This window comes from Triturus cristatus, chromosome 4_2 (assembly GCF_964204655.1).
Source record: "Triturus cristatus chromosome 4_2, aTriCri1.1, whole genome shotgun sequence".
NCBI lineage: Eukaryota > Metazoa > Chordata > Amphibia > Caudata > Salamandridae > Triturus > Triturus cristatus.
The window spans coordinates 73993125-74015603 of NC_140586.1; the positions used below are offsets into that span (position 1 = coordinate 73993125).

The following is a 22479-nucleotide window of genomic DNA, read 5'->3' on the forward strand; positions in this document are numbered from 1 at the left end:
AAGTAGCCTTTTAAAACTTGTCTCAAGCCTGGTATCGCAGCCTGTAGGTCAGTTTTAAACTGCCAATCGCCCTGCCACAAGCCTTTTGCCATCCCTAAACATTCCCTTTTAACACATAAAAGCCACCCCTAAAGCAGGCCCTAAGCAGCCCAGAGGGCAGGGTGCTTTATATTGATAAAATAGGGTGTTTTCAATAGGGTGTGTAAAATGCTCCAAAAAATTTATTACTCAGACACCTATCTCTCACATAGTATAATATTGGGTTACGTTATTACATAACTTTTGTACGGGGAAAAGGTAGAAATGTCAAATTCGGACACAAATTGTAATTGAAAATCTTCTTAATAGTAAGGCTGGATTTTAGATTGTAATTTTGAAACTGCCTCTTTTAGAAAAAGGTCATTTTCCACCCCTAAGTTTTCTGAGGTATTCTAGTAGTTTCTAGCTGCCTAGGACTGTTAATTGCTCCCCTATCAGGAATGTGTATTGGGCCCAGACAGTAAACAACAGGATCTGGGTGCAGCAGGTAGGAATATTGCCTTATATGAGATTATACAATTTGTATTGTTGCATACAAGTATCATGTTATGTACAATGTTAATGTAATTATTTGTATGTGTTCGGTTCTGTTATATGTTGTTTATATGTGTCTTTTTAAATTGCAGCCCTGAAGAAGTTCTATCTAGATAACAAAACGCGTTGGCTGTGGTATCACAAAGGAATTAATAAAGAAGCAATATTATATATTTTTCAATACAGACTGAAGTTTTGATTTGCTCAAACATGATTGGATATGTGGTGCAGCTCTGATGTTGTTTGAATTTGTATTTTACCCTGAGCCTAAGGGTGGTGCTTTTGGACAGAGGACACTTTCAAAGCGTGCACACAGACTGGTTTAATATTGTACTGGTTTTATTACTGAAGTTGGTGCCTCTGTAGGAGAATTGGTCCACTGTCCGTGTGTTTGTGTGTGCTGGATGTTAAGAAGCTAACTTTGTCAGTGAGACTAACTGGCTCCTTGTATCAAGTCCGTGCTTTATCCCAGTCGGCCTGAAAGTGCGGCTTTGTCCCAGGTTAACACGACCAACCACCGACAGTTAACGCGCTCTGCTTCTTGGTGCCACTTTGAATCAAACTTTTAAATTTGCATATCTCTGTATCTATGAATTGTGTTTCATTTGTTTTGTCATTTCATTTAATAAATTGTACTCTATTTTTCTAAATTGGTGCGAGATCACTCTTCTGTTATGTTTTCACTTTATTACTGTTTGTGTGGCATATATATTTAACAGTGCCTCTAAATTAAACCGGACTGCTTTTGTGCCAATCTACCAAATCATTAAAGCACAGGTTAATTTAATAAGTTATATGGTTCATCTTAACAAGGACTGTGGTTGTAGCTGGAGAAGAGCCCACCCACCCCAACCATTCACCCATTTTTTCACAATGTGTTATTCAATTACAAATAGATGTAACTAGTGGTTATTTCTTCCTTGATGGTGCTGCCATGCACTTTACCTTGTTCCTACTGTACCAGGCATAACTCATCACCCCAGCTTTCACTCATTGAACCAGTGCTGCACACAAAATTCAAGTAAAAACAAGTGGGGAATAAATTATACTCCTGCAAGCAAACCTCGATTGCAGGTTCCAAAAACCATTAAGGGCTTTAAGAAGGAAGATTGTTGATACAGAGACTCCATGTTAATGTTGTTTAATGAACAGTTCAGACAAACTTTACTTCAACCCCAACTAAACAGCCTCTTCCAACTTGTAAGAAAAACTGAACAAAATACAGTTGTAGCCTCTGGTTTTCCGATACGGTGGTATTCTAAAATACCATACACTTCAATCAAATCCTATTCTGGTTTAAGACCGTGACAGAGGAAAAGCATCTGACTATAGTATATTTATTAATATTGGTCACCACCCATGAAGGATCACATCAGTTTGAGTTCAAATGAATTAAAAATGAAGGAAAAAAAATAACTGCAGTCGGTGCCATGTTACTGCAAGGGGTTTTTGATGTTCCAGCAATCATTTTGGAATTTTAATCACATATTTGGCGTAGATTCCTCCTACACATGGGGAAATCCGGATTTATTTTTTTACATGACATTCAACAAAAAAATATTTGCATCAGATGGTTGCTCACGGGCAGGCAGAAACCATGATAGGGTTGAACCCATAGGGGCGCAATTGGAGAGGGAGAGAATGGACATCCCTTAACTCCCCAATGCAAGTGGGCAACAAACATCCCTTTCAGAGTTGCACTGTTGTGGAAGCAGTCGCATACAGAAGAGGTTTGGGGGTTAAAGTAGCCTGATAAACCAGATGCGATACTGCTTTATCACAACCTACCACACTAGTGTAGTTAACACACAAAAGCAAGCCATGACTAACAGTTACAAGTGAGGCAAGAAGATTCCATATCCAGAAATTGTTTGGGGGGGGGGGGGGGGGGGGGGGCGGTTGTTGGCTCAAGAGGAATTAACTGAATGCTTAAGAATGCTTCGGTAGTGGGTGTGAAAAAACAAGGACCGACAAAGGGTCTCGTGCCTGAGAACTGACAGGACAGACATCTAAAAAGCTGCTAGACAGCAATCCTTTTTAGTATGCGTTACACTGTTTATTTACAATTTTTGAACACAACCAACTACTTGGTGAAAATTGTGTCTTTCAGCACTAGTGGAATGTTTTTAATGCGACTGCTCTCATCAGCAAGAACTCTGTTCTTACCCTTCTATTGACAAAACTACCAAGGAGCACAAGGATGTTCATCAAACTCCCCGAAAAAGTCAACTCAACAAACATGAAGAGTTGCAGCATTCAACTTGGCCATTGGCTTGTTGAATCAGTCAAGACGCCAACAGTTTGGGGAAAGAGCTCAAAATCTGCAGGGAGCCGCCGCACCAATGCTACTGATTGGCTGCTTCACATGCATCTATCCAATCACTGTATACATCCACTGCTTCCGAGAGATCTGACAGCCTTATGTCAAGGAAAATACAAGTGATCACTTGAGAAGGCAACTCAAAGGCAGTGTCCAAAATAGGAGCAGCAGTTAAATAGACAGAAGAGAGGAGGAAAGGACATTTGTAAAAGGAGCATACATCGCAAATACAAAAAGTACATCAATATAGCCCAGCAGTGCCCTACTCCACTCTTAAATTTCTTTCAATACTCATTCTAGACAAGTAACTGCCTACGCCAACGCAGAACTTGTCCGCTATATTGCACCTCATTCCAGATGTAAAGTAGTACCTGCTATTCCAGCCCAGAGACTCGCACAGCTCTCCCTACTGACTCTGTCCTGGACTCTAGCCCCCTCAGCTATGCAAGCACAAAGGTACCTGTAATTCTAGTTTGGGAAGAAGAAACAGTTCATGCTTTTCAACACTAAACCATTGGGATCCCTTTCCTCTTCCTAAATATATTCTATGATTCAAATGCACCAAAGTACACAACTAAGAATACACACAACACAATATATAATTCCAAAATACCAACCACTCTTAAATGGGGTGCCCCCACCTCCATCAACCCTGACAAAGGATACAAGTTATGGGAGTTTGAAATTCTTCTAGACACACGGTACAGGAAATCACCCCTGTATTTCGAGCTCGATCCCTGAAAGAAAGAAAAACGGGTAAGAGGAAATGAAAGACTGAAGTTATTGCAGTGGTTGTCCCATTAAGAACATGGACTGTGATGAAGTTGTTTTCCGAAGAGAATCCAGGTTTTCAAATTAGGTTGAAAAAAACCAGACAGCTTAACTGACCAGAAAAACATACATCATCTATCAGGATACAGGGTATGCCAATTACAGGCTAGGGAGGCATTCTGAATAAGCATCAGTAGGCATTCAAAAAGCTAAGGATCTAAGAAGCCAATATTTCTTCAATGCCATTACAAAAGTCGCAAAGTGGAGAGACATACCTTTAAAGTAAAGTGAGACTTTGAAGTCTACAACTAAAGAGGTGACAAAAGCAGATCTTAAGGTGACCTGGAGAAGGCAGCGAGTTACTCGATACTTCCAAGCAGAGCTCTGATCTCCACACATGCAAAGGCATATTTAAAAGCTTTATAAAAGGTAGACTTTAAGACTCTGGAAAAGGGACACCGCATTGATGAAGAGACAGGACTGGCCAAGTAGGTTTGGCATGCTCAGTTGGAGCCCAACAGAAACTAAAACGTGAATGAACATGTGGCAAATAAGAGCGTAGAGATTCTTCACCGTACGATATAGCACAGTGTAAAGAAAATGGAAACTTTAAAACAATGCACAATAATGTAACATTAAACTATCCAAAGCCAATGTGATTAGTAAGCATTAAACAAGCAGTTTGATATTTGAGGAAAACATTGAGAACTTGTTTTAAATAAAAATGCTAACAGTTAATAAAATTACGAGTTACATTGAGAGCAGCGTCTTGTGATAATACAAATGCTCCAAGACCAGTTTTAAAATGAAAGTCAAGTAAACATACATTCCACATAAATATTTTGTGGATTTTAATTGTAACCAAGTAGCATTTAATATTACAACAGCAGCAATTATCTAAGAAAAAGTATCTCTGAGATTATCCATTTAACTAAAAGCCTATATTACGATTATCCATTCAACTAAACGCCTATTTGGGAAATATCTGAACTTCCTGATCCACTTATAAAAAATCAAATGACTTTGGTTAAAAGAATAATCTTTGTGGAACAGGTACATACATCCAAGTCTCATACAGTGATATATATATATATATATTTGATATACATATTAACGGGAACAATAATCACACATGTACACTGTTTAGGAGAGACGTAGCTGCACAGAAGTATTTAACCTTTTCGGTGCTTGCATCGGCCAACGCAAGCACTACCTCCCTGGTGCTGCGCACGTCCGTTGGCCGACGCAGCCTAGCCCACTCTTTAATTCTCCCGCACTTGCGTCCCAGTTAAGGGGTTAAAAGGCTAGACCAATGTTTCCTACTGTGCCAAACCGAGATCTCTAAAATATCACCAAGTTCGTAATTAACACACAAAAAAAAGGCGCTTCCCTTTCTAGTGGAAAAAAAAAGACCTACTGTATCGGCATCTTTCAAATACAGACCACCTTTTTCTGCAAACTGCACCTAAAATGTGAACAAGCTATCTGGGCTCATATGTCCTAATAGAATGTAGTAAACAAAGGACTCTTAAAAAAGGTTGGAGGGCTATGCTCTTCACGGTAGTCTTCATACCACAACGCCCAAACTACGGCCTATCACCCAGGCAAGGCACCAGTGACATAACAGAACAGACAGCACCTGCATGTTTCTGTGATGCCTTTCACCACACTATACACAGCTTTGTCATTGGAGTGAAGTGCTACCAACGACGGCCCTGCTGTGACCTTCTGACCTGCCCTCATGAGGCTGCTCAATCCTGCAGCAATAACACCAGTTAATGTGACAAATTTAAGGGTCACAGAGTTCTGCTGACTTCATCCCCACAGCACCATCCTGAGCCTGTACTTTAACTTGAGCTCCATCTACGTGGCCCTCCTTTCTTTTTGTCCGTCTACGGCAGGGGTCTTCAAACTGTGGGGTGCGACCCCCAGGGGGGCCGTGAAGTGATGCAAAGGGGGTCGCACCTTCCCAGTCACACTTCTGCCCAGGCCCAAGGGCTTCAGCCCCCCCCCCCCCTCCGTCTTTCCCCGTCCTGTGTTTCAGTCCGGGCTGCTGCAGTGAAACTCGAGCTGCTGGGGGCTCAGCTGGGCAGTGTCTGGAGTCTTATCTCCGGCACCCCCCTGTTTTTCACAGGTCTTTAAAGACCATTTGCATTTTTACATGCCTTTGCAAACTGGTTACAGAGGCTTAGGTTTTATCCCTGGTTCCAGTACCCCCTGGGTCCCCACTCAGCCTATTCCTTACTTTGTCTTTTACATTTCCTGCTGTAGTGTGAGAATGCATTTCATGGAAAGGAATACAAAGTAGGTTTGCCAAAAGAAAAATGCCTGCCATGTGTTTAAAGAGCCTGCAAAGACCTCCTCTTGGTACTAAATAAACTTAGAAATAAAGTATGTATGCGTTCGTTATATGACTTTCCTGTCTTTGTTCTCTTTAATTATCAGTCATGGATCATTGAGGCAGCCCTAGAACACAATTAAAAGTGCTTTCTATTTATATTTGCTGTTCGAAGTATGCACAGATAAGTACTGAAAATACCGCTTTAAGGGACTGCTTTTTTTGTACCGACTGGGCCATCAAAATAATCAGCTGGCAACCCTAAACATAGGGCTGGAAGTTTGTTGCAGGATCAGCACATTATTTCCTTCACCCTCGATCCCCAATTAATGCCGCAATACTTTAACTTAGATCTTAAACTCTACGCCGCCGTCAATAACAGGCTGACTTACTTCAAGTGTCTGGGAATGCACCCGCATTCAGACAACTCATTCCTCATTCTCGCCCTTCACTTTCACGCTCACCCTGCACTCACAGTGATCACTTTGCACTCACAATGCACTTGCGTTGTTCACCCTATACCTCACCCTGCAGTCACACAAGCACACTACTTACCCTGCACTCATGTGACACTTCACTCACCTGTCCCCCCTCACTACTCAATATGCAACTCACTCAAACAAGCCCTTCAGTAATCATACATTCATTCGTCCCATTCTGAACTTGCATCCGCACCCAAATTCATACGCCACCTCACTCACCCTGCAGTCACTCCTCTTACCCTACTCTCACACTGTTGCATCGCTCACCGTGCACTCACATGGGCACTCTTGTCACCCACACAGTGCAGAGGGTTAATGTGCCTGCTACAAAGAATATGTACCATGCCGATCACAGAAATGTGTGAGTAAACTATGAGTAGTGCTATAAAAAAATGAAATGTTTGCCAGAAAGGTGCTATAGAGAGATGTGGTGCATTGTTGGTGAGTGGCAGTGAAGGAATTCATGGACAAGGAGGAAACGGGGGTGGGGCAACAAAAAAGACTGTTGCACCGGGTGCGACCAGTGTTAGGACCAGCCCTGACTGGGAGTGTTAGCCCCCCCTGAAGTTCTGGTCTAGTGGCTCCCCTGCTTCTGCCTATTATTTACATCTGCAATGCACTACTGTTACCAAAAGATGTCCTGGGGCTAAGGATAATAGATTCTTGGTGGAGCGAAGCAAAGGAGGGTGCACGTTCCATAACTGCGCGGCCTGCATCAAAACCGCGAGACAGATAACTCATGCCTTCTTGAATTAGGGAACAATAAGCAGAGTGGCATATGCCGATAGGAGCACACGGGTCCGACCCGTATGCTTGGTGATGAGAGGATGAGAGAGGACAGCAAGGGAGTGAGAGAATTTGATTGAAGAGGTCAGGGATGAGGAGAAATGTGAAGTGCCAAAGAGAAGTGTGGACACGCAAGAAGTGAGTGTGATCCAAAGGGGAGGGCTTCTGTTAGAACAAAGGGGAGATGTGAAAGAGGAATGGGGGGGGGGGGGGGGGGGGGACTGGAGAGGTGTAAGATACAAATAGACAAAAATTTGAATGGAGAGACGAGGTGAATGAGAAGTGCTGAGGGGCACGGGAGGTGACGGCGCCAGAGAGGCCATGAGATAAATGTGAGAGACTGTTAGAGATGAGGGCAGTGAAAGGACAGAATGGCAAGAGGTGATTAAAGGTGAAGTGAGAGGTTGAATGGGGAGAATTCAGAAGTTGTAAAAAGGGGTGACAGAAAATAGCCTGCAAAGTGAGAGAGGGATCCGGGGTTAGGAGAGGAGAGAGGGATGGAAGGGAGGGGTGAGAGGAAAGCTGCATGGGTAAACTGTTTAACTCTGCACAAAACTGCCAGGGTTTTAAGGGACCCCTGCTTCTCTCGGCCAGGGGCAGGTGAGCTTCTAATGTGGCAGCACGTATTCCTGCAGAGTGGAAGGCCCTTCTCAAAGGTTGACTAGAAATCTTGCGGATGATAATTGCTATATTTTGGTTATAAATGGGTACTGATTGGGTGAAATCTCCCCACAGTGTTACTGTGTGTAACAAATGTCTAAATAATGAAGCAATGCTATCCCAAAGTACGCTGCATCACATAACCTCATTTACATTTTCACCCTACACAATTTAGTCAGCAGGTTTAGAAATTTGTCAGGAGGGGTCCTTACACCTCAAAATGTTGACAGGGGGGTCTCGGCATCCAAAAGTTTGAAGACCTCTGGTCTAGCGCGACGTGCTGCTCACCTGCCTGCCCGAGCACCACGAAAAGGTAAACCGAGACATAGATACAATGGTGCTGGTGCCCAGAGTGTGGGTACATAGATAAGAGTAGAAACAATAGTTATTACTCTATGTGTCGAAGACAGGATTCCAATAAAATCTGTCTGCTTGATGCACTTACCGGATAACAACTGTAATCGGTTTCTTAGCTCTTATGACTTACCCACAGTCTGCTCAATGCCGACCAGGCAGCCCTGAACTTGTAGTCCGAAGTCTTTCCTCCAGTTTTATTTTTTGTAAATACATGAATGTCTGATGTTTACAGTAACTAGGGAGTAAACGCTAACCAAGTAGGGCTACAGTCCGTTAGCCTCCACTCAATAACAAGTCAAAGCTGATCATGATGAACAAGCATTGGAACGGTCAATAGGTCGCAAGAGCCATTTGTTTTGCCAATGTGTTTTCACCATGTTGCACACCAGAATGGCTGGTTTTCAGCAAGTTAGGAGTGTAGAGTGGAGTGTACATGGTGTGGTAGCGCACTGCCATTACAGACAACACATTTTTAATTGAAAGGACCATTGCATTTGCACAGACATAGTTTTTCTAAAAACTATAAAGCGCATAAACGATGTGTGGAAATGGCTTCAACTAATGCACGGATTGGTTTTCATTGTATTAAAATATAGGTTTAGACCACACTTCAGAATTACAAAAATAATCTTCATTTCTGCTTTCCTAATTCGGATGTATTCTGAAATATTTGCACAGTTCATTTGCAGACATTAACATTCTGTTGTGTGCTAGAAAAAAAGCCTTTCATTTCACACCCTAGATTGTCACATAAAGCCTCTCACTTTGAAGTCAGAGAAACACAGATTTCTCGAAAGACAGAGCCTCACATCTGACCTCAGCCTATGAATGCAGGGCACATGCGTCAAGATAAAAACAAAATATAAAAAGGTCTGTTTACAGAAAGCAAGCACTCATGGAAGAATACAGTAAACGGGCTATGCTCCACAGGAAAGACGAACAAGTTACCTTCGGTAACCATTTTTCTGGTGGATACAGCATCTTCCTGTGGATTCCTCACCTTTTGAAATTACCCTGTGCAGCATTCCATGGAAACTTTTTTCAAAGCTCTCCCACGTCGAATTTCAGGGAATTAACAATTAGTGTAGTGAAAGATCTAAACCTGGTGAAAAAATTTCGTGTAGGCAGAGGCTCATTGTCCATAAAATTAGTGAGCAGCTGAACTTTATTAATTTGTTTTATAAGGGTATTCAAATACATTCCCCTTTAGGTTGTGCTCTGGACATTGTAAAATAAGCACTGACCTACTAATGTATTGTATTCATGTTTTTTTGTGTTGAGTACTACTTATATGTATGCACTTGTGTGTACTGATTTTGTTGACCAATTGTATATGGTTTTCTATGTGTGACAAAAAATAATGAAAGTGTTGGTTAGGTGTTGCAAAAAGATTAAAGTGACCACTTTTATCGAATATAACAGTCTTGGATTAATTGTAGATTTCAAAGGAGAGCCAGTTTTGGCATTGGTGTTTGTTGGATTTTTAGGTGGCTCAGCCAAACGGAATATAAGAGCCCAACCCTGTGTGTTGTACATTTCTAAAAGTGGCCTTTTCGGACATGCAATTTAAAAACCAACTTCACTAATGGATGCATTTTTAAATTGTGAGTCCAGAGATCTTAAACTCCAATTCTCTATCAGCTTCCAATTGGAAGATACACTTGCAAGATGTTACAAGGTAATGCTAACCTATGGGAGAGATAGGTCTTACTGTAGTAAAAAACTAAATAAGGAGTTTTTGTCTACCAAGACACATAAAACACAATAGTACATGACCTACCTTTTAGATTCACAGCCCCCTGCCGACGGGGCTACCTTGGGAACTCCTTAGGGTTGCCTTACATGTAATAAAAAGGGAAGGCTTAGGCCTTGCAAGTGGGTGCACTTGCCAGGTCGAAATGGCAGTGTAAAACTGCACACACAGACGCTGCAGTGGCAGGCCTGAGACACGTTTGCAGGGCTACTCATGTGAGTAGCACAATCAATGCTGCGGACCCACTAGCAGCATTTGATTTACAGGCCGTTAGCACACATGGTGCACTGTACTAGGAAGTTACTAGTAAATCATGTATGCCAATCATGGAGAAATCAAATACTATTACATTTTAGACATGAAGCACTTGCACTTTAGCACTGGTCAGCAGTGGTAAAGTGCCCAGAGTTTTTACACCAAGAAAAACAAAATGCAACACATAGTCAAATCAGGAGGTCTGAGGCAAAAAGACTGGGGAAAACACGCGAAAAAGATTCCAGATCTAACAGTGAGCAATGTATTCAATGTATTAAGATATGTAAAGATTTTTACTTCTAGAAATGGTACAGATGAATATTATTTTTTTGTTTGCTCTTATGGATATATATATATATATATATATATATATATATATATATATATATTCACTGAAAAAACCATAGGTTTTACACACGTTATAGTTACGAATTAGCATTTAAAAAACCTTGCAAATTCACTTAAAAAACCATAGGTTTCACACATGTTTTAGTTAGCTGGACATTTCACTCATAAAAAACCAATGAAATTCCCCCGTTATAGTTAGTGCAGGCAACTATAACTCACGCGACCGCAATCCTCTGCTGATGACGTCAGATATTACATCACTGTATTTAGACACTTATTTACCCAGGTCTTCTTCCATTAATCTTTAGCTATACATATATTACAAATATTTATTTTTCATAAAGACACATGTCATCAGTGATGTAATATCTGACGTCATCAGCAGAGGATTGCGGTTGCGTGAGTTATAGTTGCCTGCACTAACTATAACAGGGGAATTTCATTGGTTTTTTACGAGTGAAATGTCCAGCTAACTATAACGTGTGAAACCTATGGTTTCATAAGTGAATTTGCAAGGTTTTTTAAATGCTAATTCGTAACTATAACGTTTGTGAAACCTATGGTTTTTTCAGTGAATTTGTACGGTTTTTTAAATGCTAAGTTATGTATTTATTTTTATGTTTTTCAGGTTTTTCACCGTGCGCGCGCTGTGGGCGCTCGGTGCGGTTTGCGCACCGAGCACCCACGGTTAGCCGTGCGCACACCTCGCGATTTAAAAAAAAAAAAATTCGCCCGGGGGGGGGGGGGGTGTCCTTCTGTGACCCCCTGACCAAGGCTAGGGGGTCAGGAACTGTCCACTCTGCCCCCTTTTCACGTTCTCCACCTTTTTTTTTTCACTCCCTCAGACTGCGAGAGACAAAATGGCGGCAGACACTTCCTGGTTTCGACCGATTCGAATGTTTACCGACATCTAACAACCAATCAGAATTGCGCTCGCGCACGGCAGGGTGCGCGCACTGTGCGCACACGGTGCGCGCGTATAGATATTGATATGCTTTTAAATGCTATTTTCTCAGGAAATACTGAACAGATTTACACCAGACCTGCAAAAGGCACTTCCTTGACCTTATGGCTACCTCTGCCAAATTTCACGTAATTCTGTTCAGCCGTTCGGGCTGTAGCTGCGACTAAAGGTCCTATGGAAAAATGCATGGGGAAAACGCGTTTTGGGACCCCCCTTTTTCTCGGCCCCCGCTTGACGAATCACCCCGAGACTTTCAGGGTAGGAGCTGAACGGAGCACCCCATTCGTTTTGAAAATTTCGCAAGGATTCGTCAACCGGCGCAAAAGTTATTCAAAATAGAATTCCTATGGAAACTAGGTTGTAACTCTAACTATCTACTGGCGACTGCCAGTAGATTATATATAGCAGAATAAAGATCCATTGAGTAAGATATGCTGAACAGCCTGAAACAGAGACCGCACATAGAAAGCAAACAAATGTGAGTTAGAAACCACAAAGCCAATAGTAAGCAGGGGGCAAAATGCATTCCTAGGTCAAATTTCAGAATATCCCCAAGAATTCTTTATCAACCGGAGAGCTGCGCTGTCTGTTAGGCTTTGAACTTTAAAAAATAAAAACATGTTGGGTGTTCAGGAAACAGCAGCAAGTGCTGCTTCCAGACACTGATCAATCGCATAGTAGAGCCCAGGATATAAAAAAAAAAAAGAATTAAAAAAAAACCATACCTGGCAGTGTATTGTCAGTAAACAATTAACAGCAACATTCTGATATGAGTGATGATAGTCAAATAATAGTCTGGTGGTAGTCAGTGTGGGGGTTGGGTTTGTGGAGTGCCCCATCAACTTCTGAAGTTCTCTCGCGTTTCGTTTCAAAATCAGTCTGAAAATAGTCCCAACAAAACAATTAGAGGAGGGGGGGGGGAGAGAACGCTTCTTAATTTAAACATCATTTGTGCAGGAATGCTGAAGCTAATTAGAAATGCTGTGGAGCTAAAGTAGGAGACTGAATGTAGAGTGACAGATGGGCACATTACAAGAGGTTTGCTGGGTAAGGGAGGCCTGGAGTCACGGAGAGCATTTTGAGGGTTTCATTCTGGGAAAGGGTTGTCCGTAATCCTGCCACCCAGTTGTGGTATGGCGTGTCAACCTGAATCTGTGGAACCTTTAAATAAAATTAAAACTTTTTTTTTAAATCCAAACCTCTTCCATTGGCCAAACGGTACACTTTTAAACACTTTTCAAGTGTATCCCGGCATTTCCTTCTTTCTCAGGACTTGGAGTATTTGGAGGTAATCTGAAAGCTGCAAGGAAATAGTCATAAAATAAAACTGTACATAATATTAGTGGGCCCAGCAGCTGCTAGTCACATGGTCTAGACACCAAAATATAATATGGGGGTTAAGTTATAGCATTTGGAGCATATAGTACTGCTAATCCTACTTTAGCAAACTATCTGACCTTGGTGACATCACATTCTCCCTGTGCCCCTATTCACTAACCTGACAACATGTGAGCTATGTGGCTGAGAAGAGATGCAGGGTCTGTAGAAATACTGGGCAGTGAAGAGATGTCAAGACTAACTAAATAAGATAGTGGCTAGATGCAGGGTCTGTTCAGAAATTAGAAAGAAAATATGGAGGCTATGGAGCAGGTGCCTCCAAGCTTTTCGGTACTAAGAACTTGCTACTAGTTAAGGAAAGCTTTCTGTAGAGAGATAGCAGTTATTAGATACATGCATGGTGGCGATACTGAAGATATCCGGACTATAAAGAAATAGTGCAGTTAAGTCGCTGAGAATGTAGAGATACAATAGTGAAGAGATACAGGGGTGTGTAGCAGAAGTAGCGAAGAGATGTTGGGCTTGTAGAGTGACAGCAGTAGACATAACATCACTGTACTGTTATGGTTTTTACAATGAGAATTTGATTCTTAGTCTAGGTCCACTCTCTACCCGCAGCTCTGCTGTGCCGTCTCTTGCCTCCAGACCCCAACCTCCTCCTTGGGAGGTTCGAGGCTGCTGCTCACTCCCGCGCCTGCTGCCCGCTCCAACTGAGACCAGGCTGTCTGCAACCACGTAACCTTTCTCCACGGTTTTTTCTTATTTTTCCCCTGTTGTGCCACTGTTATTGTGCCCATCTGTGTCTTGCTCTAATTCCACCACTGTTTTTATTTTTTCGTGCCAGCCTGTTCCTTTCGCCGCCGCCCCTCTCCCCCCCCCTCCCCATTCCCTCGCATCCCAGCCTCTCCTCTCTTCCACCTCCCCTACTTGATGGCAGCCGCAGGCAAACCCGTCTGCGCCCAGTGCCAGGAACCCTGGACATCCCACTACCCATTGCTACGACACCACCACCCTCCTCGCACTCAACCCTGGAAGACTTCGAGAATGCCAACAGGCCTCGCCGGACACGACCAATGGCCATTTCGCCTGCCTCCACTGCCGCCAGACCCTCACCCCCACCCCAGCCTCCAACACCGCAGACGCCTGCACCAGCGACACCCTAAAATGCATCCTCCTCAACATACGCTCCGTACACAAACATGCTATGGAAATCTGGAACCTACTCTAATCTCTCGCCCGGCATAGTTTTCTTCACGGAGACCTGGACCAATGCATCCTCCACCCCCGACATCAGCACCGCCATCCCAGACGGATACAAGATCCAGAGGGAAGACCGCCCCAACCACCCAGAAGAGGGCCTCGCCATCTCCCACAAGAGCACAGTCCGCCTCACCACCTCCAGCGAAACCTTCCCCTCCGCCGAACACCTGCACTTCCAGATCCAGACCATCCCCAAAGCCACTCTCCGAGGAACTCTCTTCTACAGACCCCCGGACACCCTTCGCCACCATCACCGACTTCATCACACCCCACGCCGCCACCTCAACAAACTACACACTCATTGGAGACAAGAACTTCCACCTCGACGACCCCAACTCCACTATCCTACGTGACAACCTAGCCAGCATCGGACTTACACAACTTGTCAACACACCAACCCACAGAGCAGGACACACCCTCGACCCCATCTTCGCAGCAGGAAACCGCATCCAATTCAGCCACACAATGCAGCCGCCATGGACCGACCACCACTGCATACACTTCGCCATCAACAAACCGAAGGCACCCAAACCAGCCCCACACCCACTACAAAGAAACTGGAGCATGGTTACCGACTAGCAACTTAACTCCACCCTCACCCGAGACAACCACACCTGGGCACCCGACGCGAACGACGCAGCCAGAGAACTCCACACCTGGTTCTCCAACTGCGCAGACGAGCTCGCCCCGCTACACAACCCCAGGAAAGCCGCCTGGTTCACCCACCACTGCTCTCCAAAAAGCCAGACACACTTGCAGATGCCTGGAGAAAAACCAAGACAGCCGAAAACCACACCACCTACAAGGACGCCATGACTACCACAACCAGATTAGAGCCACCAAGAGGAACTTCATCCAGAAGAAAGTCCTGGCCAATTCCAAGGAACTTTTCAGTGTCATTCAAGAATTCAACAACCCACGCAGCGGAGCCACAGACATCACCCCAGCACAAGACCTCTGCAACAAGCTTGGATCCTATTTCCACCTCAAGATCAAAAACCTCTACAACTTCATCGACCATCCACCAGTCGCCACAGACACACCCGCCCACAGAAACTCCAGCCAGCCCACCATCTCCAACTGGACACCGATCACGGCTGAAGACACCGCCTCGACCATGAAAAGCATCCACATGGGGGCCACCACCGACCCCTGCCCCCCCCCTCACATCTACCACAGAGCTGCGGCCGCCATCGCACCCGAACTACACCGCACCATCAAAACCACCTTCAAAACTGGCACCTTCCCAGACGACTGGAAGCACGCATTAGACCCCTGCTCAAGAAGCCCACAGCTGACCCAAACGGCCTCAAGAACTAGCGGCCCATCTCACTCCTCCCCATATGCAGCCAAAGTTGCAGAGAAAACAGTCAACAGGAAACGGACGATTCATTGAAGAGAACACCATCCTCAACCCGTTCCCAATCTGGATTCCAAAGCAACCACACCAGAGACCGCCCTACTTGCCGCCACAGACATTCTCACCCTCCTGGACCAAGGCCACTCCGCAGCCCTCATCCTACAAGACCTATCAGCGGCCTTCGACACCATCTCCCACCGCACACTAGTCGCCAGACTACACGACGCAGGCATAGACTACACCACGCAGGCATACAAGGAACAGCCCTGGACTGGATCCGATCAATCCTCACCGGAAGAAGCCAAAGGATCAGAGTTCCACCCTTCCTCTCCAACCCCACGAAAATGACCTGCGGAGTCACACAGGGTTCATCCCTGAACCCCACCCTCTTCAACATCTACATGGCCCCCCTCGCAGCCATCATCCGACAACACGGCCTCAATATCGTATCCTACGCCGAGGACAGCCAGCTCATCCTCACCAAAGACCCCATTACTGCCAAACTCAACTTCCAGAAAAGAATGCAAGACGTCGCAGTCTGGATGACCAACAGCTGCCTGAAGCTCAACGCCGAGAAGACAGAAGTCCTCGTCACCACCCCTTCTGCATGGAACAGCACCTGGTGGACGACCGCCCTCGGACGCCCAGCTACCCCACTCAGACCACGCCAAGAACCTCGTCATCGTACTCGACATCTCTCACCATGCACCAACAAGTCAACTCCGTCACCTCCAGCTGCTTCAACACCCTCCGCAAGACCTTCTAGTGGATCCCAACTGACTTTTACTTGAACGTGATAAACTCGTAGGTATACATATCCCTGTATACCTACAAGTTAAGCACGTTGAGTAATTGTGAGAAAGTGCCATCTTTCTTGCATGGTATGCCCCCACTTTTTGCTGAATTGCTGAATGTACTTTGAGTGTACCTTGGACTCTTGCCGATCAGGTGCCCAGGGACTATGTTCCTTCCCTAAAAAAATCAAACCCAAATTGGCAAACGCAGGCCACATGTCAGCCCCTGGTAAATGGTACTCAGGGCCTTGTGACCAGGGAAGGCCTCTAAGGGCTGCAGCACTCATTGTGCCACCCTTAGAGGCCCTGTACCCTACCACCCACACACTGCCCTTGCAGGCTGAGTGTCTGGGTACAAGACAAAACAGAGTCAACATAGCACACATCCCTGTGTGCCATGCCCACCACCTACACTGGCATACATCAGCCACCCCTCTAGCTGGGTGCCCTATGCCAGTGGTGTGGGTACAGGAGCATGAGCCCTGTGCCCCTACAGTACCCAGGTCCATTCCTGGGCACTAAGTGCAATGCTGCCATTTAAGAGTACATGGTGCTGAGAGGTCGTCAAACACGAACTCCACAGCACCATAATGGCAACACTGAGAAGTTTGGTATCAAACTTCTCAGCACATTAAACCCGCACTGATGCCAGTGTGGGATTTAATGTACAAAGCCCCCACAGAGGGCATCTTAGAGATGCCCCCTGAAACCTAACCTACAATCCACGTCTGGTCAGGGAGGCTGCCACACAGCAGACATGTTGCTGGACCCCTGGGCAGGAGAGCCCCCGCTCTCCTGGGCCTGCAACAATGCACATCCTGGGCAAGGTGCTAGGTCTCCTCCCCCAGGATGGACAGGGGGAAGATTCAAAGGCATGCCACCTCTGTGAGTTTCCCCAACAAACTGGCCCCCACCGGTTCTAACCCCCACTCTGGCGGGAAGACTGGCCGGAAACCCCAAATAAGGACAGGGGATGTGCCAGCGTGCCATCCCCACCCCTCAGTTGGGGGAGGTGAGGTGAAGCACATCTCCGGGTACTCACCATCTTCAAGATGGGAAGCCCTGCCCAATCAGAACTAGGCTACTGCCCCACTCCCACAGAGTGTGGCAGGATAGGGGGTGTACCCACCCCAGGGCAGGGACACATTGGTCCCTGCCCTTTACCTACCTGTAACGTCCCTAATTCTAGTATTTAGGGGCACCCTTAACCTTCCTTCCTGAGATTCCAGTTTCCGAAAAACAAAGAAGAGCAAGAAGAAAGAAGCCCTGCCGTGTAGCTGCTAAGAAGAGGAAGACACCAACTGCTTTGGCCCCAGCCCTACCGGCCTGTCGACCCTCGAACCTGCTACATCCCGGCACCTCTTGTGGCCAGCAACCTCACAAACCCCAGAGGACCTGGCTACCTTTTGGCTCTAAGCACCTGGGACTCCCATGAGCAGAGGCTCTGCTCAAAACCAGCTTCTAACCCCTGGCATCAGCCCGGAACGGCAAACCCTGCACACTCTGCACCCGCCAAACCTGGCCTGTGCCAGAGTGAACGAAGACTCCCTAGGACATCCCACCGGCGACTGTGACCCCGAATCCTGCACCCAAGGACTCACCTTGATGCTCCTAACAACGCCTGCAGCCTCAGAACCAGGTACCCCCCCCCCCCCAACCGCTATCAGAGGGTAAGATTTCCCAACACCAAAAGGCACCCCTGCACCCGGCAGCCCACTGTGCCCAACTCCTGGGTACCTATCAATCCTCCAACTACCCAACTTACCTCTCGATGTGGTGGTGGCACCTGAAGAATCTTCGTCCCCGAGCATGCAGCCTTTGTTCAACCAGGAGCTTTCCCACTGAAATCCATTGAGCGCCCGAAGGCTCAAAAGCACCCTGCGCCCAGCCGCCCGAGTGGCCTGACAGTGTAACCTCTACACCTATCTACTTCCCCATTTGCCCTGAGCAAGTGACCAGGAGCCCAGCTCCCACAGCCGCGTGTCCTGCTAGTCAACAGCCACCAACCAAGGTCCCCCTGCCTCACATAGGATAACATTGGGCCTAATTCACTCTGCACCCGGCTGCCCCTGTGCCGCTGAGGGTGTAACAACTGTAGTTACCTGACCCTGGGAGACCCCAGAGTGTGCCCAGAACCTTAACTCTGCCAGTCGAGTACTTACCCAAAAGCCGATAACCCAATGTTCCTCCATAGGGTAACATTGACTGGTTTCTTCTAAGTGTGGAGTTCATAAAACTTAAAATATTCACCTAAAATCAAACAGAGTAACGGAAAAGAAAATACTCACCTGCTATTAGGAGAGATCACAGTGCTGGATCTTGGTGCCCAGCACTGACCCTGAAAAGTACTCACAACCGTACGTACCATTAACCCAATTTTCTTCCATAGGAAATCATTGACTGTTTTTCTGTGAAATTTATTCTGTCGAATTTTGCAAACTACAAATATTCTTTAAAAATCGTACCAACTCTGAAAACGTAATTGCTTACCTGTTTTAGATTGAGGTCCCAGTACTGAGCCTAGGAGCCCAGTACTGGATTACTAAAGTAACGAGAACATACTTTACCTGTAACTTGAATTTTCTCCCATAGGGAATCATTCACTGTGTTCTATGAAATTTCTTTTAAGTGTCAACTTTTAAAATAGCAAAATATTGCCTAAAAATCACAACAGTAACTAAGTCGACTTTACTCACCTGTTTCCAAGAACTGTCCCTGGACTGAATCTAGAATCCAGTCCTGGAGTTAGAAAAGTAATCCTGAAAGTAATCTATTGCAAATAACTTAAAGCTTCCATTGAGCTCAATGTATTATTGTGTTTGAAAATGGTGTTGCCTATTGCAACAACCTGTAACTATCTACAAAAGTCAATTGCACATTGCAAAAGTATTTAACTAAAGCCTCTCATCTTGAGAAAGTATTTTAATACCTATTGTTGGTTCTAAAATAAAACACATTTTTTATATAAACCATTGGCCTAGAGTTCAGTTATGGAGTGTGAGAGACCATTTGCTGACTGAGTGTGTACAAGAAATGCTTGACACTGTTCTCTGATACTGCCTTACTACTCGACCAAGCTACCACTTTAGAGAGTAAGGTTATATCTAACTTTAGCCTCTGCCAAACCTTCTGCTGTGTGATAGGCAGACTTACTTATGTGTTAAAGTATTGCCTTCTCAACCTCACAGAGAAAGGTATGGTAGTTCCATGCCACGCCCCGCTCACGCCCGGTATTATGACAGGCACTGTGATTGTCACCATGAGGTCAAGGATACTGGATGGAGCTGTACATCACAACAGACTTCATCTGCTCCATTCGGTGTCGAACAGCCCCCACTCCCTCTCAAGTCTCACTGCGGCAATTGTTAGAGGCTTGTTAAAGGGTAATTGCTCTCACCGACACCTTTGACCTTCTCTGCACGTCAGAAGCCTTGATATCATATGCAGTCCTAAGACCCAGAGGCGCACAAGAGGAGACGTCAGAAATTGTAGAGCACAGATACAGCTTTAGCAAAGGCCCCTTCGCTCTCTCCACAAAGAATCCTTCTTCAACAGTGGCCACACCCATTCATTTGCTAGCCTAGATGAAACTTGCACCTTTTGACCAAGGACGGCAGAGAATTATTTGTTAGCTGTGCGACACATATAGTAGTGAGTTTTTGTTAACCAGATATCGAGGTCCGAGAGGCGAGCAAAAAAGGAACATTCTCACTAGTGCTCTTGTTAGATGGATCATGTTACCCTCGGACCAATTACAGCACTTAGAGAGAATGACGTGTCTTGTTAGGTTATTTTGTGCACAGTGGCTGGAAGCCTGAATATTTTAATAAACCGCTTCTGTAATATATAACAGATTGGCTTTGGATTTCACATAAGAAAATAGCACCAAACACTTGTCTCTCCTGCCTCCGAAATTTAATTTGGGTGTGTTTTTCTTTTTCTATCTATAGTGATGTGAAGGGGCCAACTGCTGTTATATTCCATTACAACTACTGCTACATTCAATTACAACTGCTGTAACAATAAAGTATTGTTTTCTCCGTTAAAGTGAAAATATATCTACAGTGGTAAATTAACAAACGCATCCTTGATCTCTCCCGGGTGCATGCATAATACTACATACTGACTGAGTTGTAATGCAGCACCAACTACTCTGCTACTGTAATCATGCAATGATGATATGAATCCATATTGCATCATGTTTATTTAAATATTGCATATGTATCTAGATAGATGCCATGGATCAAATTAACTGGGACATTTTAACCTGTGCAGTTCCTTATAAGCTTTCACACACTGCGTGCGAGTGATCACTCAATAAAAGTGCTGAATATTTCTTTTACCTGGGACCATTCCTTCTGGCTAATCTACATTTGTGAAAAATTACAAAATGTATATGCGAATAAAGGTTCGCTCGCTAAGACACAGACTTTCATAAGCCTCGGCTGTTTAGGCAGTTAATCAGTTGTTCATCAACAACATTATGCTTCATAACGTAAGCATCAGGCACTCTAGCCAAAGCAATCTGGTGCCTAAAAGATAGCAAGGACTGCAGCCTTGAATATAGACGGTATACACTGACATAACTATCCTTAAAAAGAATGCATCTTTCTTAAAGAAATATAAGTTGGCGATACCATCTTCTTGTTGAAAGTAGAAAGCCTAGAATGTAACCTAAGTGGGCAGCACAGTCGCCACATTTACGCATTGCTTTCAAACTTCAGAAACCGTAGGCATTTAAAGTGCTGTTGGCGACCTTACACTGCTAGACGAAACAATAATCCCACACATGGGAAATTATATGTGTATTTTGTGGCCTTGCACAAAAACATTTGAAAACATCCTAATGCATATGCATTTTCGCCCCATACAAACACAAGTCAAACAAACATAGAATGGGTGGGTCAAATGTTGAGAGCTGGTCTTAGAGACGCTCTTCATTGCCTCATTCTGTGAACAAGTCTCTATAGGCAGCAGTCAGTGGCTGAACATGAAACATTCACTGGCCCGGTTACATTTAAAAGAATTCCCACCTTCTTACATTTTTACGTCGCAGGACTTCTCGTGGTTACAAAAGGGACAGGTAAACTGAGTATCCAAATTCCCGGTCATCTTCTTCTTGGGAGGGGGTTTTCGTTTTGATTTACGGCGACCCATCTTGACCTACTGAGAAAAAACCCAGAAATAAATCAAACAAGCCACCCCTTCCCTCCCCACGCCAACAACACTCCCTTATCAAAACACTTTAAAGCTTTACTGCCTCAGTTTCTCCACACACTCTCAAACGCATCACCGTGTCTCAAAACAAAACACTCTTTCTCTTCACGACGACGCACCTCTGGGCCTCACGTGTGATTTTCTTCGCCACCGGGACTCCAAAAACAACAAGTCCACGTTCCGTACGACGCGAGACAGGAACCGGAAACAGAGAACATCGCAAAGACCACGAGCACTATTCGCGGAGTCATCTATTGGCCGAAAGGCGAGCCGCGGATTGTGTTGTCTCTGAGATCCGATTGGCTGAAGGGCAGCTGAGCAGCTTATTTCAATATGCCCTGTGAGTGGTTCAAGTAACTAACACGTGATTGGCTGTGGCCCAATGCAAGGGGCGGAAGAAAGGTCGCGAAAGATCCGAATTCTATTTCGTGTAATGTTCAAATCGGCCCTGTGCCGCCCAGAACTCAATAAATAAATAAGAAATGGAGTAACTCAGTGTCACTTCGAGGCGGCGGGCGGGCTATTCTACAAGCCCTTTGAGCATAGATGCCAACATTTCAGAAGAGCAAAGTGGGAGATTTAAAAAAGAAAATCGGGAGAATGGGGCCTTGAATCGGGTTACTGTTATGTATGGGCTTTGGAAGTGTGCTGCTGCAGGATCGGACATTTGAAACGCAAATACACGTTTTTTTCTTACCTTTCAGAAGCATGGAGCGCCACGGCAGGCGGAGAGAGGGTGATGCAAGTAAGTGTTGTGCACTGACCTGGCAGGGTGCAGGCAGTGCATACACCCCCCCCCCCCTTCACGGGCACTCACGCAGCCCCCCCCCCGCCCCCCCAAGTACTTCACAGGTCTTTAAAAGACCATTGGCTTGTTAATGAGGCTCTGTTGGTTTTTCACCC

At 45.1% G+C, this 22479-nt stretch overlaps 1 protein-coding gene across 4 annotated transcripts; it reads right to left on the reverse strand.

Annotated features, from left to right (window-relative positions):
• Positions 1–1698: 1698 nt before the first annotated feature.
• ELOF1 (elongation factor 1) lies at positions 1699–21833 on the reverse strand. Of its 4 annotated transcripts, none has more exons than XM_085600578.1 (4): positions 21696–21833; positions 21401–21525; positions 3560–3630; positions 1699–2983 (listed from the first exon to the last, which is right to left on the reverse strand). In XM_085600578.1, exons 2-4 carry the CDS (start codon positions 21514–21516, stop codon positions 2919–2921), a joined length of 252 nt encoding a protein of 83 aa, XP_085456704.1. In that variant the 5' UTR covers positions 21517–21525; positions 21696–21833; the 3' UTR covers positions 1699–2918. The 4 variants fall into 4 exon arrangements, with proteins under 4 accessions (XP_085456704.1, XP_085456705.1, XP_085456706.1 ...); XM_085600579.1 differs by having other exon boundaries at positions 21401–21522; positions 21696–21831; XM_085600580.1 differs by having other exon boundaries at positions 21709–21826.
• Positions 21834–22479: the final 646 nt, after the last annotated feature.